Source organism: Oryctolagus cuniculus, chromosome 7 (assembly GCF_051225735.1).
Source record: "Oryctolagus cuniculus isolate XC-2025 breed Fujian yellow rabbit chromosome 7, ASM5122573v1, whole genome shotgun sequence".
In the NCBI taxonomy this organism is placed as follows: domain Eukaryota; kingdom Metazoa; phylum Chordata; class Mammalia; order Lagomorpha; family Leporidae; genus Oryctolagus; species Oryctolagus cuniculus.
Genome location: NC_142873.1, coordinates 127,659,582 through 127,676,953, shown reverse-complemented (window position 1 = coordinate 127,676,953; position 17,372 = coordinate 127,659,582). Strand labels below are relative to the sequence as shown.

Below are 17,372 nucleotides of genomic sequence, written 5' to 3'. Positions count from 1 at the left end.
ACTTCATCATGGCCCGGCCGGGGCTGTTGCTGCCATCTGGGGAGTGAACCAGTGGATGGAAGACCTCTGTCTCTGTTTCTCCCTCTCTCTGTGTAACTCTGATTTTAAATCAAGAAGTCTTTTAAAAAATTTCGAATATTGGTAACTTTAGAAATTCCCTTCTTTGTTTTCACCATGATTTGATGTTATTTTGATGGTGAAGGCTGTAGTTGTCTATTTGTATAGTGTTTTTCCTAACCTTTTTTTTTTCCCAGAAACTGTATGCTTTGCCATGTTTGATCTCTACAGTCTCTGTACCTTAGCTTATGTTTTGAGAAAGATTTCCTTGATTCCCAGGAGCTAAGCAAGCACATACCCCTCTCCCAGTCCTCACAGATTGACTTTGTCCTGGCATACTTCTTGCACTGATGCTGTGGATTAGCCTGAAAGCTTGTCATCTTTTCAGTTCTTTCTTGATTGTGAATTTTACCTGAGATGTGCATGTACACTGGTATTTTGATTGCTCTCATTCCCAAAGAAAGTCTTCCCAGACTTTGAGCAGTCTATTTTGTGTCATTGTAAGTTTTTGCCCCAGCTGACTGCAGGCGTTTGTATTATATTTCAGTGTTTTTGAGAAATGCCTGCTACTTTTCTACTGTGAGCAGGTCCTGAGTTGGGCAAAATGAGAGAAGCATCTGGCCTGAATCCTTCAGGTGGCTCCCAGACTATTTAGATCAACCTGCACATGTATTTGCGAATACTGTCTGCTTTGCCTCTGCTAAAACCAGGGACCAGGGCCTCACACTGGGATTATTGGCTACTCTCAAGAGTGAATGTGTCAAGGGAAAAATAAAAATGCTACAAAGCTTTCCTGTTTTTTTTTTTTTTAAAGATTTATAGATTTATTTATTTTATTTGAAAGGCAAAGAGAGAGTGAGAGAGAATATTTTCCATCTACTGGTTTATTACCAAATGGGTGCAACAGCTGTGGCTGGGCCAGACTAAATTCAGTAGTCAGGAACTCCATCTGGACCTCCCACCTGGGTGCAGGGATCCATGGATTTGGGCCATCCTCCGCTGCTTTCCCAGGCATTAGCAGGGAGCTGGATCGGAAGTGGGCAGCCAGGACTCACCACAATTCTGGCTTCTCCTGTTGTTTTTAAGTTGACTTCTTGATTCTTCATTCTGTTGGTGCTATAAACCTTTGACTATTTTTAGAATTCTGACGATTTCTGCTTGTGTATGGGTCTCCAATTTATTTGGCTGGCAGAAAGAGAGAAATTTCCCATCAGCTGATTCTCTTCCCCAAGTGCCTGCAATAGGCAGGATTGATGCCAAGGGATGAGGACTCAATCCAGGGTGGGTTCTATGTGGGTGGCAGGAACCCAGGAGCTTGAGCTATTATTGCTGCCTCCTGTTAGCAGCAGGTTGAAATCCAAAGCGGGAGGTGGGCATCCCAGGCCAATGTTAGTATGTAGGCATCTTGGGGCCAGCGCTGTGGTGTAGCTGATAAAGCCGCCGCCTACAGTGCTGGTATCCCACATGGGCACCCGCGGTTCCAGTCCTAGCTGCCCCACTTCCTTTTTTTTTTTTTTTTAAAGATTTATTTATTTATTTGAAAGAGTTATGGACAGAGAGAGAGAAAGAGAGAGAGTCTGCCATCCGATGGTTCACTCCCAAATTGGCTGCAACGACTGGAGCTGCACCGATCTGAAGCCAGAAGCAAGTACTTGGGCCATCTTCTGCTACTATCCCAGGCTACAGCAAAGAGGGGGATAGGAAGTGGAGCAGCTGGGTCTAGAACCGGCACCCATATGGGATGCTGGCACTTCAGGCTAGGGTTTTTTTTTTTTTTTTTTTGACAGGCAGAGTGGACAGTGAGAGAGAGAGAGAGAAAGGTTTTCCTTTTGCCGTTGGTTCACCCTCCAATGGCCGCCACGGCGTGCGCGCTGCAGCTGGCGCACCGCGCAGATCCGATGTCAAGAGCCAGGTACTTATCCTGGTCTCCCATGCAGGTGCAGGGCCCAAGCACTTGGGACATCCTCCACTGTACTCCCTGGCCACAGCAGAGAGCTGGCCTGGAAGAGGGGCAACCGGGACAGAATCCGGCGCCCTGACCGGGACTAGAACCCGGTGTGCTGGCGCCACAGGTGGAGGATTAGCCTATTGAGCCACGGCGCCGGCCCAGGCTAGGGTTTTAACCGGCTGTGCCACAGCGCCGTCCCCTGCCCTACTTCCTATCTAGCTCTCTGCAATGGCCTAGGAAAGCAGTAGAGGATGGCCCAAGTCCTTGGGCCCCTGCACCCACATGGGAGACCCGGAAGAAGCTCCTGGCTCCTGGCTACGGATCAGCCCAGCTGTGGCCGTTGTGGCCAATTAGGGAGTGAACCAGTGGATGGAAGACCTTTCTCTCTCTCTCTCTTTGTCTCTCCTCTCTCTGTGTAACTCTGACTTTCAAATAAATAAATCTTTAAAAAAAAAAAAAAAGATGTAGTCATTTTAACTACTAGGCTAACCTGCCTCTGCTTGTAGGAACTCTGCCTGTTTCAAAAATGTTTTTCTTCTTTTAATGAAAGTTTCATGCTTTCTAGGTTTTATTCAAAATCCATTTAGAGTTAATTTTTCTATATGTTGACATGATTGAGGTATGGGTCAAGGTTAACTTCTTTTGCATATGGATATGGAGCAAATGCTTTTTGAAAAATTAAGAGAATAGATTTTGTTAAGTGTAGCTGGATTTGACTCTTGGCAGGTGAGTCAGGAAGAGTCTCCCAAGGGTATAGAATTATTTTCATCTCCTGATTGCCAGTCATGTGGGACCAAATAACACCTAATGAGAGTTAACCTCGTTTTTCAGCCTGACAAGCAACTTTTTTTTTTTTTTTTTTTTGACAGGCAGAGCGGACAGTGAGAGAGAGACAGAGAGAAAGGTCTTCCTTTTGCCGTTGGTTCACCCTCCAATGGCCGCCAGTGAAAACACTTCTGTTTTCAGCTGTGAGCCCTTTGGCTACTTGGAATCTTATCCTTAGTAGCATAATACCATGTAATACTGTGCCGGTCTAGTGGGTGAAGTTAGTCTGAGACTTGTTTTGGAATTGTGGAGGAGGAAAGTGTTGCAGAGCCAAGAGAGGGAGGCCTCTGTGAGGCACTGGATAAGGTAGTTGCAGACAGTCATCTGAATTAGAGACAAAGTAAATTCTTAGAGCTAGAAGGAACATGTGGATTAAGTAGTCTAGTAATTTTCAACCTTTTAAAGAAAGAAATGAAATTTACGTAGCATATGTTAGATAGTGCAACATTATTGCTACAATAGATAAATATAGGTTGTAAGTAATTCCTGGACTGCTAGCTGTGATTCTACCTTTGAAAAACTTACCTAAGTGGTTGTTGTAGTGCAGCAGGATGCTCCCATCCCGGATCAGAGTGTCAGAGCCCTGGCCTCTCTGCCTTTGATCTAACTTCCTGCTAACAGACCTTGGAAGCATTGAATAATGTCACAAGTATTTGCTTTCCTGCCACCTATGTGGGAGACCTGGCGTTCTGGCTCCTGGATTTGGCCTGGCCCAGTCCTGGCTGTTTTGAGCATTTGGGGAGTGAATCAGTGGGTTAAAGGTCTTGCTTGTTCTGTCACTCTGTCTTTAAAATAAATGAATAAATCTTTTTTGTTATTATTTTTAAACAAAACCAAAACAAAATCCTCACTTAAGAAAAATGTTGTAATACAAATGAATTGACATTATTTTAGTTTTTAACAAGTACCTACTGTTAGTGTATTTAGGCTGCTGTAACAAAATGCCATAAACCAGGTAGCTGATAAACAACAGAAATTCATTTTCCATGATTCTTGGGGCTAAAAAGTCCCAAGACTGAGATGGTAGCAGATTAGCCAATGGTGTTGCAAAAGTGCCTTATTGCTGGGTCCTCACAGGGTGGGAGAGGGAAGGGTCTCCAGTCTCCTTTTCTCTTTTCTATAAGCACTGATCCCATTAATGATGGTTGTCCATGACTAACCATCTGGCAGAATTTGCACTTTCTGATATAATCACTGTGGGGGTTAAGATTTCAACCTATGAATTTCGGGGAGACATAAACAATCAGGCCATAGAGACTACTCCCATTTAATTAATTAATTTTTTTTTTTCCCCAGGCAGAGTTAGACAGTGAGAGAGAGAGCGAGAGAGTTATAGACAGTGAGAGACAGAGACAGAGACAAAGGTTTTCCCTCCGTTGGTTCACTCCCCTAATGGCTACTACGGCCGGCACTGCGCCGATCCGAAGCCAGAAGTCTGGTACTTCCTCCCGGTCTCCCATGTGGGTGCAGAGACCCAAGCACTTGAGCCATCCTCCACTGCCTTCTTGGGCCACAGCAGAGGAGCAACCAGGACAGAATCCGGCGCCCCAACCGGGACTAGAACCTGGTGTGCTGGCGCCACAGGCGGAGGACTAGCCAAGTGAGCCACGGTGCTGGCCTACTCTCATTTAATTTAGAAAATAAACCACTTGCAGATTTTATTTTTTAAAATCCATTTCAAATAATGTGTAACATAGTTCTCATAATTGTTCAATAAATATGTGTGTTCATGGCATTGTGTGGATTGTTGATCTGTCTGGTGAGTCTCAAGTATGCTTCAGAAATCACCTGAAGGTCTTGATGAGACATATTCTCCTGCCCCCGAATTTTTAGTTTCGTAGATCTGGGATAGAGCCTGATAATTTGCATTTTTAACATTTACAGGTAATGCTTTTGCTGCTGGTCTTTGTACCACATTTTGAGAATCACTGTTTTAGTCAACACCCACTATTTTTCTTTCTGTTATTTTTCCCCTGTGGTTATAATCCCGTTCTCTAAAGTAAGACGTTTACCATAGGAGAAAGCCCTCACATAGTTGAAGAGAGCTATTTGTGTTTCCTCTGGTTTTCTTTCAGTCAGCCTAAACATTTATAGTTCTTGTAATTGTTGTTGGAAAACTATAATTTGTAGTTATGCTGATATTTACTACTGCCATAGCAGTGACTTATTTGTATGTTTGTTTTTCCTTCTGTATTCCCTGGCTGTTAGACATGCTACTGAGGCCAGAAACCTGGAAGTCATTCTAGACTCCTTCCCTTCCCTAACTCCCTCTTTTGTTTAAGAATCATTTGATTGTAGAAATGAGGCCGGTGCCATGGCTCACTAGGCCTGTGGTGCCCCAGCTTTTAGTCCCAGTTGGGGTGCCGGATTCTGTCCCAGTTGCTCCTCTTCCAGTCCAGCTCTCTGCTGTGGCCAGGGAGTACGGTGGAGGATGGCCCAAGTGCTTGGGCCCTGCACCTCATGGGAGACCAAGAGGAAGCACCTGGCTCCTGGCTTTGGATCAGCCCAGTGTGCTGGTCTTAGCGCCCGTTTGGGGGGTGAACCAACGGAAAAGGAAGACCTTTCTCTCTGTCTCTCTCTTTCTCTCACTGTCTAACTCTGCCTGTCAAAAAATCAAATCAAATCAAATAAAAAAGAATCATTTGCAGAAATGAAAGAAACCAGTTTGATCTAATTTATACATGAAGAGCTTATTATAAGGCTAGTCTGGTATTAAACCCCAAAACTCAGGGTTTGTTGTATCTCTCAAGGGAGGCTGAAATGGGAATTAGGTAATGGCAATAAGTAAGTTAGGGTAAAGTTAGCAAGGAAGTTCTTCTCATGCCTATTTCTTTGTCTATACATATGGTTCTGTATTATTTGTTGTCTTTCTCCTTTCGTGTCCTTTAATGCTTCTTGAGTAGATTCAGTAATGCTATAGTATTTTAAAAAGTCAGTCTAGTTAAGCAAAAGAAGCAAGACACAATTTGGGCATTTGGCCTACTGGTTAAGATACCCACATCCCACATTGGAGTGCTGGTGTTTGACACCTGCCTCTGGCTCTCCATTCCAGCTTCCTGCTAATGCAGTTACTGGGAAGCTGAGGGTGATGTTTCAAGTATTTGGGTCCTTGCCACCCACATGGGAGATGTGGATTGAATTCCTGGCTCCCAGTGCAGCCATGGCAGTTGTAGGCATTTGGGGGAGTGGACCAGTAGATGGGAGCTTCCTGTCTGTCTGTCTCTCTACCTCTAAATTTTTTTTTATTGCATAATTACATTGTTTTTTTATTTTAGTTAGTTTTTAACAGATTTGGTATGATTTGTAGATGCAGATCTAAGAATATAATGATATTTCCTTCCTCCTTTCTTCCTCTTTCTCGTCCATCTTCTTTCTGTCTCCCTTTTTTGTTAGTTTTTGAGATAACATATTTCAAATTTACCGTACAGAAAAAAAAGCTTAATACTTCACTGAATAAGAAATTTAACAGTTAAAGTAAAAAGACCCTAGTTTAGTGGGAATATAGACAATGGCTATAAGTAATAGTTGAATGGAAAAATGATCATTTCACTCATATGCAGTACATTTATAGTAATCATAAGTCATTGAAACTATGGTAGTATACCATTCTTAACCATTGGCTTGACAAAGGTATAAAACAAAATTTTACAAAACTATATTTGAAGCAACACTGGTATCGACATTTATTTTTTTGTTTGTTTTTTAAATTCTAGCTTCCACATATTAGGGAGAACACGTGGTATTTGTCTTTCTGGAACCAACTTATTTCATTCAACCTAATGTCCTCCAGTTGCATCCATTTTACTGCAAATGGTGGAATTTCAATCTTATAGCTGAATAATATTCTATTGTGTATATATACCAAGTTTTCTTTATCCATTCATCTGATTATGGACACCTTGATTGAGTCCAAATTTTTGCTCTTGTGAAAAAGTGCTGCTATAAACATAGTGGTGCAGGTATCTTTTTTTTTAAAACTTATTTGACAGGTAGAGTTAGACAGTGAGAGAAAGAGACAAAGAGAAAGGTCTTCCTTCCGTTGGTTCACCCCCAAAATGGGCGCTTCGGCCAGTGCGCTGGGCTGATCCAAAGCCAGGAGCCAGGTGCTTCCTCCTGGTCTCCCACGCGGGTGCAGGTGCCCAATCACCTGGGCCATCCTCCACTGCACTCCCGGGCCACAGCAGAGAGCTGGACTGGAAGAGGAGCAGCTGGGACTAGAACCCGTAGGTATCTGTTTGATACATTGTGTTCAAGTTTTTTTGGTATATACCCAGTAGTGGAATTATCTTTATCTTTTTTATGTCCTTTATGATTTCTATCACCAATGTTTGATAATTTTCTTTTTTTCTTTTTTTTTTTTTTTTTTGACAGGCAGAGTGGACAGTGAGAGAGAGAGACAAAGAGAAAGGTCTTCCTTTTGCCATTGGTTCACCTTCTAACGGCCGCCGCGGCTGGTGTGCTGTGGCCGGCGCACCACGCTGATCCGATGGCAGGAGCCAGGTGCTTCTCCTGGTCTCCCATGTGGATGCAGGGCCCAAGCACTTGGGCCATCCTCCACTGCCTTCCGAGCCCACAGCAGAGAGCTGGCCTGGAAGAGGGGCAACCGGGACAGAATCCGGTGCCCTGACCAGGACTAGAACTCGGTGTGCCGGTGCCGCAAGTTGGAGGATTAGCCTATTGAGCCATGGCGCCGGCCTGATAATTTTCATTGTAGAGGTCTTTCACTTCTTTGGTTAGGTTTAGTCCTAAATATTTGGATTTTTTTGTGGCTAATGTGAATGGGGTTTCTTTCTTGATTTTTCTTTGTGTGAGTTTGTAATTAGCATACAATAAAGCTACTCTTTTTTTCAACCCTTCACTTTCAGTCAGCTCTCCATGCTGAAGTAAAAGTCAGTGGGTGATTGTGGGATTCCCTCTCAGCCAAAACTGTGAGCTATTGGGTGTGTGGCAATTTCTTCCTACCTTGAGATGGTAACATAGTGGCTCACAGCTGGCATCTATCTAGTTGTGCTGTGCAGCTAGCTGCAGCAGTATCTCTCTCTTCTCTCTGCTTGTCCCAGAGTCTCTGAGTCTGTTATTTTATTTTTTACTTCTTTGCTTAAAATTTCTATCAGTCAGACCCCTGGAAATATAGTCCTTCCTTTATTCTTTTCATATCCCAGAGCAGCTGAAGTTAGTGTAGTTATATCCTATTCAACCATCTTGGATCTCTCAAATAATAATTTTAAAAAAGAAGCAAAGCAGAATGAGTTTGTAGTGATTACATTCTTATGACATTTTATATAATCATTTATGCTGTTAGAAGTCTGGATCGTGATTACCCTGGGGAATCAGAAGTAGTGATGGTAGTTACTAGGGTTCAGTTTGTGAAAATTCACTGAGTTATATGTTTAGAAATGTGTACTTCTTTGAAATGAATAAATTACTTAAGTAAAAGTTAAAAAGACATTCTAGCATAAAAGTCAAATTGCATATATAATTTAATTTATACTTTCTTCTCTTTGCCAGGAGAGACTTGAAATAAAAAAATGGCAGGATATATTCTTTCATTTTTCCTCTTCTCCTTTTTGTATCATCTTTGTTGTGTTGTGGTGGTGGCAAATATGGAAACTGAGAAGGATATGTGTATCTCCTAATTGTTGCTAATCAAGTCCTCTGCTGGTTGTGTTCCTTCTCTGGCTAAGACTGATGTTCATACATACAGTGTAGCATGCGTTCAACTGTTAATTCTCTCATGTAGCTCATTTGAGATCTTTCCCTCTCTTAGACCATGCTAGCTTCAGGTCTTCCAAGACATCTTTATTTCTTCCACTTTAACCTCTGAAAGTTACCAGACCTCCTTATTGGGTTACCAGCATTAGTGCCCAAACCCTGCTTCCTTCTGACATACCAAACGATGGAGTTACAGGCTGCTCTCCTTTGTAGCCTTGTTTTTGCATTATTTTCAACTTCCCTTTTTCACTGCTCACTCCTGCTACACAGTTGCTTGGACACATCCACTGCTTTGATGGCTCAGTACTCTGCTATCCCCCTCCATTTTTCTATTCATTTACCTCCACATTTTAAAATATTTTTTCCTTTCTTCATTTTTCTTCATCAGCTTCACACTTCTTTTTATGCTTGAGCTTTTGTAAATCATGCTCTGGAGCCATACAAATACCAAAATTTTTATTTTCCCATGTTTGTGAGTACATCAGTCAGTTACCTTAGAGGGTAGTTTTTTTTTCTTCTTTAATATTTTCTCAAAGAAGTGTGCATTTTCCCATTTTTCTCTGTGTTATTGCCATGGTGTCAGTTGTATGAGTCTTGTTTTTTAAATGGTAGGGTGACTTAGGTGTCAGGTATTCTTATGCTTTTATTTTATCTCTATACTGTTCAGATTAGTTTGATATGCTGCTTACCTGTATTTGTTAGAGTTCCCCTTTATTGAAATATAAAAAATATATCATATTGGCCTTAATATTTTTCCTGCTAATTAGGTGGGTGTTAGGTTCAAAATGTCTAAAGCTCAATGATATTGTTGGATGCTGCTTGGTGAATGAGGACGAAAGATCATTGGAGTAGAAGTAGAATGGACCTTTCCTTCTCTCTGTAACTCTGCCTTTCAAATAAATAAATATAAATATATATATTTTTTAAGGAAGGGGGGAGCAGTTGGCCGGCACTGTGGTGTAGTGGGTTAAACCACAGATTGCAGTGCTGGCATCCCATACAGGTGCCAGTTTGAATCTTTGTGCTCAACTTCTTTTTTTTTTTTATTTAAAAAAATTTTTTTTGACAGGCAGAATTAGACAGTGAGAGAGAGAGAGAGAGAGACAGAGAGAGTTATAGACAGTGAGAGAGAGACAGAAAGGTCTTTCTTCTGTTGGTTCACTCCCCTAATGGCCACTATGGCCAGCGCTATGCCGATCTGAAGCAGGAGCTGGGTGCTTCCTCCTGGTCTCCCATGCAGGTGCAGGGACCCAAGCACTTGTGCCATCCTCCGCTGCCCTCCTGGGCCACAGCAGAGAGTTGGACTGGAAGAGGAGCAACCGGGACTAGTACCCGGTGCCCCAACCGGGACTAGATCCCAGGGTGCTGGCACCACAGGCGGAGGATTAGCCTAGTGAGCCACGGCATTGGCCTGTGATCAACTTCTAATACAGCTCCTTGCCAATGGCTTGGGAAAAGCAGTGGAAGATGGCCAAAATACTTTGGCTCCTGCCACCCATGTGGGAGACATATGAAGCTTCTGGCTTTCACCTGGCCCAGCCCCACCCATTGTGGCCTTCTGGGGAGTGAACAAACAGATGAAAGATATCTCTCTCTCTCTCTCTGCCTCTCCCTATCTCTCTGTAACTCTGCCTTTCAAATAAATAAATGAATATTAAAAAAAGAAATGGAATGGGCCAAGGGAGACGCTGTCAGTGTTTTTTTTTTTTTTGACAGGCAGAGTGGACAGTGAGAGAGAGAGAGACAGACAGAGAGAAAGGTCTTCCTTTGCCATTGGTTCACCTTCCAATGGCCGCCACAGCCAGTGCGCTGTGGCCGGCGCACCGCGCTGATCCGAAGGCAAGAGCCAAGTCTTCTCCTGGTCTCCCATGGGGTGCAGGGTCCAAGCACTTGGGCCATCCTCCACTGCACTCCCTGGCCACAGCAGAAAGCTGGCCTGGAAGAGGGGCAACCGGGACAGAATCCGGTGCCCTGACCGGGACTAGAACCCGGTGTGCTGGTGCCACTAGGCGGAGGATTAGCCTATTGAGCCGCGGCGCCGGCCACTGTCAGTGTTTTATATTACCTGTATTTTCTTCATAGTACTTAAACAATTCTGTTTATATATTTTACTGATTTGGAAGACAAAGAGAGAATCTTCCATCTACCCAAATGCCACTGTAGCACTGATTTGGCCAGGCTGAAGCCAGGAGCCCGAAACTCAGAGTCTCCCACATGGGTGAAACCCCCGGGTATTAGTGGGAAGCTGAAATTGGAAATGGAGCTAGGGCTGAAACACAGGTACTCTGCTACAGGATATGAGCGTCCCAAGCAGCATCTAAGAAATATGCCAAACACTTGCCCTGCCACAGTAATTTTGTACATCTTTCAAAACATGTATTTAATGCCTAATATAAGTATACAAAGAAAGCTCTAGGATCAGGAGTTGCTGTGCAGCATGTTAATCTGCCACTTGGAATAGCTATGTCCTGTATCAAGTGCTGGTTTGAATTCTGGCTACTTCTCTTCGAACCCACCTTCTGCTGATGTGCCTGGAAAGCAACAGACGATGACTCAAGTACTTAAGTTCCTGCTACCCATGTTGGAGATCAAGTAATATTCCCTCTCAAAATGTTTTATGCTGTATTAATGAACTTTCTCTTTTATTTTCCCTTGGGCCCTGTATAATTAATATCACAAACCCTTCATGGCACATTCAGCTTTTATTAAGAAATGTTTCTGGCTTTAGTTATTGACTAGGCAGTATAAAATATTGGAACTTTTTAAAAAATTTATTTATTTATTTGAAAGTCAGAGTTACAGAGAGATAGGAGAGAGGTCTTCCATCTGCTGGTTCACTCCCCAAAATGGCCACAGTGGTCAGGGCTGGGCCAAGCTGAAGCCAGGGCCAGGATCTTTATCCTGTCTCCATGAGGATGCAGGGGCCCAAGCACTTGAGTGAGCCTCTGCTGCTTTCTCAGGCACATTAGCAGGGAGCTGGTTTGGAAGTAGAACAGCAGGAACTTGAACTTGAATAGCAGGTGCCCATATGGAATGCTGATCCTGCAAATGGCGGCTTAGCCTACTGCGCCATAGTGCTGGCCCTGGTGTTGACACTTTTTAACTGTGGAAATGTCTAATTGAAAGTTTTTGTGTTTCAGAAAAGATTAAAGATTCATGTTTTACTCTTTTTTTTTTTTCTTTTTCTTTTGGTGAAGGACGTGGTAACTGGACTTAGTCCCCTGCTCTTCAGGAAGCTCAGTAATCCTGACATATTTTCATCAACTGGAAAAGCTAAACTTCAACGACAACTTAGTCAGGATGACTGTAAGTTACGGAGAGGGAGCCTCGCCAGTTCTCTGTCAGGTAAATCTGCTTTTGTTTTTGTTAAATATGGGGCTGTGTTGTCAGTATTTAAGGGTGTATTGACTGAATTGGCATTGTGACAGCTTCTTATCTGGAAGTATTCTTATTTAGTAGATTTACAGTTAAGGCTGTATTCTCCCCTTCTTACTATGTCCTCATGGACTCTCTGAATGCTCATCTATTGAATGTAATAGATATTTCTTGGTTGACCACTTTTATTCCAACTCCCTTTCTTTTTTTTTTTAAAGAAGGGTTTTATTTAGTGAATACAAATTTCATAGGTACAGCTTTAGGAATATAGTGGTTCTTCCCCCCATACCTGCCCTCCCACTTCTACTCCTGTCCCACTTCTTACTCCCTCTCCCATCCCATTCTTCATTAAGATTCATTTCTAATTATATGCAGAAGACCAACTCTATACTAAGTAAAGATTTCAACAATTTGCACCCCCCGCACACACAAAGTATGAAGTAAATGTTTTAAAACAAATTTTACAGTTAATTCTCATAGTACAACTCATTAAGGACAGGGTCCTACATGGGGAGTAAGTGCACAATGACTCCTGTTGTTGATTTAACAATAACACTCTTATTATTGATGTCAGTGATCACCTGATGCTCTTGACCTGGGCTGTCAAGGCTATGGAAGCCTTTTGAGTCCACAAACTCTGTCAGTATTTAGACAGGGCCATAAGCAAAGTAGAAGATCTCTCCTCCCTTCAGAGAAAAGTACTTCCTTTTTTGATGGCCCCTTCTTTCCACTGGGGTCTCACTCACAGAGATCCTTCATGCAGAACTTTTAGACCCTATAGGTGAGGAGCAGGCAAGCTATCCAGAAAACCATATGTTTGTGGAAAGAATACAGGCAGAATCTACTCTGGGTTTCTGGAGGTTTTAAGTAGAGAACCATCATTATCATCATTACTATTTTTGTGGAGCGCTTTATTTAAAGTTTCCCAGTAAAGGGAACATATGAAGGGAAACTTGAGCAGTAACTATATTTTTAAAATATTTTTTTGATTACCAAGTACAACAAGTTGGCTATACAAATTGTTTTTAAAGAAGATTCATTTATTTGAAAGGCAGAGTGACAGAGAGAGACAGAGGGAGAAAGAGTATACACGCTTCCATCTACTGGTTTACTCTCCAAATGACTATAACAGTTGGGGCTGGGCCAGACCAAAGCCAGCAGCCTGGAACTCCATCCAAGTTTCCCATGTGGATGGCAGGGACCCAAGTACTTGGGCCATCATCCGTTTTTGCTCCCAGGTACGTTAGCAGGGAGCTGTATTGGAGGCACAGGAGCCAGAACTCAACCTGCACTCTGTCACAGACATGGGATGAGGGTGATGGCGTAACCTGTTGCACTACAACGCCTGACCCTATAAAAAATTTTGAGTATGACAACATGCACAGGGGTGGGCTGGTGCTGTGGCGTAGCAGGTTAAGCCACTGCCTGCAGTGCTGGCATCCCATATGGGCACTGGTTCAAGTCCTGGCTGCTCCTCTTGCTATCCAGCTCTCTGTTATGGCCTGGGAAAGCAGTAGAGGATGGCCCAAATCCTTGGGCCCCTGCACCCACATGGGCAACCTGGAAGAAGTTCTTGGCTTCTGGCTTCAGATCCGCGCAGCTCTAGCCATTGCGGCCATGTGGGGGTGAACCAGTGGATGGAAGACCTTTCTCTCTGCCTCTGCCTCTCTGTAACTCTGCCTTTCAAATAAATAAATCTTTAAAAAAATGCATGATATCAAGGTGAAGTCCTTTTTTTTTTACGATTTATTTATTTATTTGAAAGGCAGAGTTACAGAGGGAAGGAGGAGAGGAGGATGGGAGGGAGGAAGGGAGGAAGAGAGAGAGAGAGAGAGAGAGAGGTAGGTGATGGAGAGGGAGAGGCAGGAAGAGAGATCTTTCATCCCTTGATTCACTCCCCCAAATGGCCATAATGGAATGGCTGGAGCCAGGAAGGTCCGAAGCCTGGGGCCAGGAGCTCCCTCTGGATCTCCCACATGAGTGCAAGGGCCTAAGGACTTGAGCCGTTTTCTGCTTTCCCAGGTGAATCAGCAGGTAGCTAGATTGGAAGAGGAGCAACTGGGACGTGAACTGGTACCCATATGGGATGATAGCACCACAGATGACAACTTTACCTGCTACACCACAGTGCCAGCCCCATGAAGTCCTTCTTAATGTTTACTTTCCTTTATGTTTTCTTTTATATTTTGTTTTCTTAAGTTGTTCTTCAAAAGGGATATATCATATTTCCTTTGCAACAAAAACAAAAAACTGCAAAAACTGTTTTCTTCACATCTTTACTGCAATGAACATTTCCATACCTAAGATTTTGCAAGGCATAGGAAAGATTTTGGAATGGATTGGATAATGAAGATAAAGCCAGATGAAGTACAGGGCATGCTACTGAAGTTGAGTGGGTAAATGGGTATGGAAGAATGGAAGATGAGGCCAAGAAGATACTATTATGCCAAAAGTGTTTGTCTTAGTTTTTTTTTTTTTTTTTAAGATTTATTTATTTGTTTTGAAAGTCAGAGTGACATGGAAAGGGAGAGTACAGAAAGACAGCAAGACCTTCCATGCACTGGTTCACTTCTCAAATGGCCACAACAGGCAGTGCAGGGCCAGGCCAAAGCCAGGAGTCTGGAACTCCATCAGGGTCTCCCAGGTATGCAGGGGCTCAAGCATGTAGGCCATTTTCTGCTGATTTTCTCAGGCCATTACCAGGGAGCTGGATTGGAAGTAGAGCAGCTGGGACTCAAACTACTGCTCCTGTATGAGGTACCACATCGTTAGCAGCAGCTCAGCCTGCTGTGTGCCGTGATGCTGGCCCAGATAGTCTTGTTTTCTCTCTCTCTCTCTTTTTTTTTTTTGGTTGAAATTTTTTTGGTATATTTGAGAGGCTGAGTTACAGAGAGAGGGAGAGGCAGAGAGAGAAGTCTTTTTTTTTTTTTTTTTAAAGATTTATTTATTTATTTGAAATAGTTACACAGAGAAGGAGAGGCAGAGAGAGAGAGAGAGAGAGAAAGGGCGGGAGGGAGAGGGAGAGAGAGAGGTCTTCGATCTGCTGGCTCACTCCTCAATTGGCTGCACGGCTGGAGCTGCGCCATTCTGAAGCCAGGAGCCAGGAGCTTCTTCTGGTCTCCCAAGCAAGTACAAGGGCCCAAGGACTTGGGCCATCTTCTACTGCTTTCCCAGGCCATAGCAGAGAGCTGGCTCGGAAGTGGAGCAGCCAGGACTTGAACCAATGCCCATATGGGATGCCTGCACTGCAGGCGGGGCCTTTACCTGCTACGCCACAGCGGTGGTCCTGAGAGAAGTCTTTCGTCCGCTGGTTCACTACCCAAATAGCTGCAACAGCTTGAGCTGCACCCATCTGAAGCCAGGAGCCAGGAACTTATCCAGGTCTCCCACAACAGTGCAGGGGCCCAAGGACTTGGGACATCTTCCACTGCTTTTCCAGGCCATTGGCAGGGAGCTGGATCAGAAGTGGAACAGCCGGGACTCCAACCAGTGGCCATATGGGATGCTGGCACCCCAAGTAGAGGCTTAACCTACTTATCCACAGCCCTGGCCCTTGACAGTCTTTATAAACGACTTTTTTGTAGGTTTCCAGTGAGATTAATAGAGTCTGTCAAGCTGGACTGGGCCCTTGATGCCCAGAAAGAGCGGTGTTTGTCTTTTGGAATCCTGAAGACCAGATTGTCTATGAGAGTACTTGGCAACACCACTCACGTTGAGTTGAGTTGGTGAGACCCGAAGTTGTCTGGAAAGGAGTGAGAAACTTCTGGACTGCAAGGTTGAGTGTCAGGGTGGGATGCTGTCATGATGGTAAATATTAGAGAACTTAAAATAGTACATTTGTTTCAGTATTCCACTTAAAATTCTCACCACCACCAAGATAGTTGAAACTTGAAAGACTGTGTTTCTCAGTGGATATGGAAGCACTGTACTTTGTATCAGTGGAATTTTATCCACTAGATATCATTACATTTGTGTTTTTTCATTCATTTACCAAGAAATACTTACATGTATTCTAAACCTTGTGTTTGAAGGTAAGCAGCTGCTCCCTTTGTCCAGCAGTGTACATAGCAGCGTGGGACAGGTGACGTGGCAGTCTTCAGGAGAAGCGTCAAACCTGGTCCGAATGAGAAACCAGTCCCTTGGACAGTCTGCACCTTCTCTTACTGCTGGCCTGGTAAGTGTTAGTGAAGATGGTGACGTGCTCTGTGGACAAATCCTTGATTATCATCTGTCATTGCTACATCTGTTATTTTCTTTTTAGGATATAGGAAGTTTAATTTCTCGAAGTATAGAAAAGGAATAGAATTTTAATTGAATATATCCTGATTGTTCTCCTGCTATCAGTGTCACGAGGGTCAAGAAAAATATTCAATATATTCAATATGACCTGTATCTTTAATGAATGAATTTCCTGGGAAAGAACCTTCTTTTAGGCCGGCGCCGTGGCTCAATAGGCTAATCCTCCACCTTGCGGCGCCGGCACACCGGGTTCTAGTCCCGGTCAGGGCGCCGGATTCTGTCCCGGTTGCCCCTCTTCCAGGCCAGCTCTCTGCTGTGGCCAGGGAGTGCAGTGGAGGATGGCCCAGGTGCTTGGGCCCTGCACCCCATGGGAGACCAGGAAAAGCACCTGGCTCCTGGCTCCTGCCATCGGATCAGCGCGGTGCGCCGGCTGCAGCGGCGGCCATTGGAGGGTGAACCAATGGCAAAGGAAGACCTTTCTCTCTGTCTCTCTCTCTCACTGTCCACTCTGCCTGTCAAAAAAAAAAAAAAAAAAAAAGAACCTTCTTTTTACAGAAATGATTGTAAATCTTTAAGGCTGAGTTGCTTCTGAATACAGTTCAGTGGTGTACATACTTAGTGTATGAGAATAGGGAACATGATTGGTACATGGTGGCTGCTTACGTACATGAGGATGCTTCAAAAATAGAATTAAAAGATGAGTTTATATTGGTGCAGAAAATTGTGAAATTCTTACATGTTTTTTTCTCATGATACTTATTTCCCATAGACTTTTAAAAGTGCCTTCATATAATGGGTGAAAAAAATGTGTTTTTTCTTTGCAAGGGATTTTTATGAGAGAGCCTTGGAAAGGTTAGGCTGTGTAGTCTGGAAAGGTGGTTTTCTGTCTCTTATTGGGTGTCTTTTACCCTTTTACCCTCAGTGGCTCTGCCTCTGCCTGAGGCACTCATTGACCTTCTGCTGATGTCATATTCTTCCCTCTGTTCTTAGGATGAGGCATACTAGAAACTTGCAGGATCAAAAACAGAAAATTGTTTCTGTTAAAATATGATCTCAGTGCACTTTCGGATTGTAAACCTTTTGGGTCAGCATGTGGAATAGAAACTGTGCATTTTTTTCATCCAGAAGAGTAAGGTTAACGGGGAGAATGTCTGTATGTAGTTTATGAGGAATTAATCTTTCCATCAAAGGATTTCCCAGTATTACCTGAAGTTTG

The 17,372-nt window shown here is 43.5% G+C and overlaps 1 protein-coding gene across 4 annotated transcripts in view; it reads left to right on the top strand.

The window, feature by feature from the left end:
- The window catches only part of MAST2 (microtubule associated serine/threonine kinase 2), a 237,707-nt gene that overhangs the window by 40,476 nt on the left and 179,859 nt on the right, over positions 1–17,372 (top strand). For all 4 annotated transcript variants that reach the window (XM_051857813.3, XM_051857815.3, XM_051857812.3 and 1 more), the window contains exons 2-3: positions 11,740–11,887; positions 15,949–16,091. In XM_051857813.3, the coding sequence (XP_051713773.1) occupies positions 11,740–11,887; positions 15,949–16,091 (291 nt within the window). The remainder of the gene's footprint in view (positions 1–11,739; positions 11,888–15,948; positions 16,092–17,372) is intronic.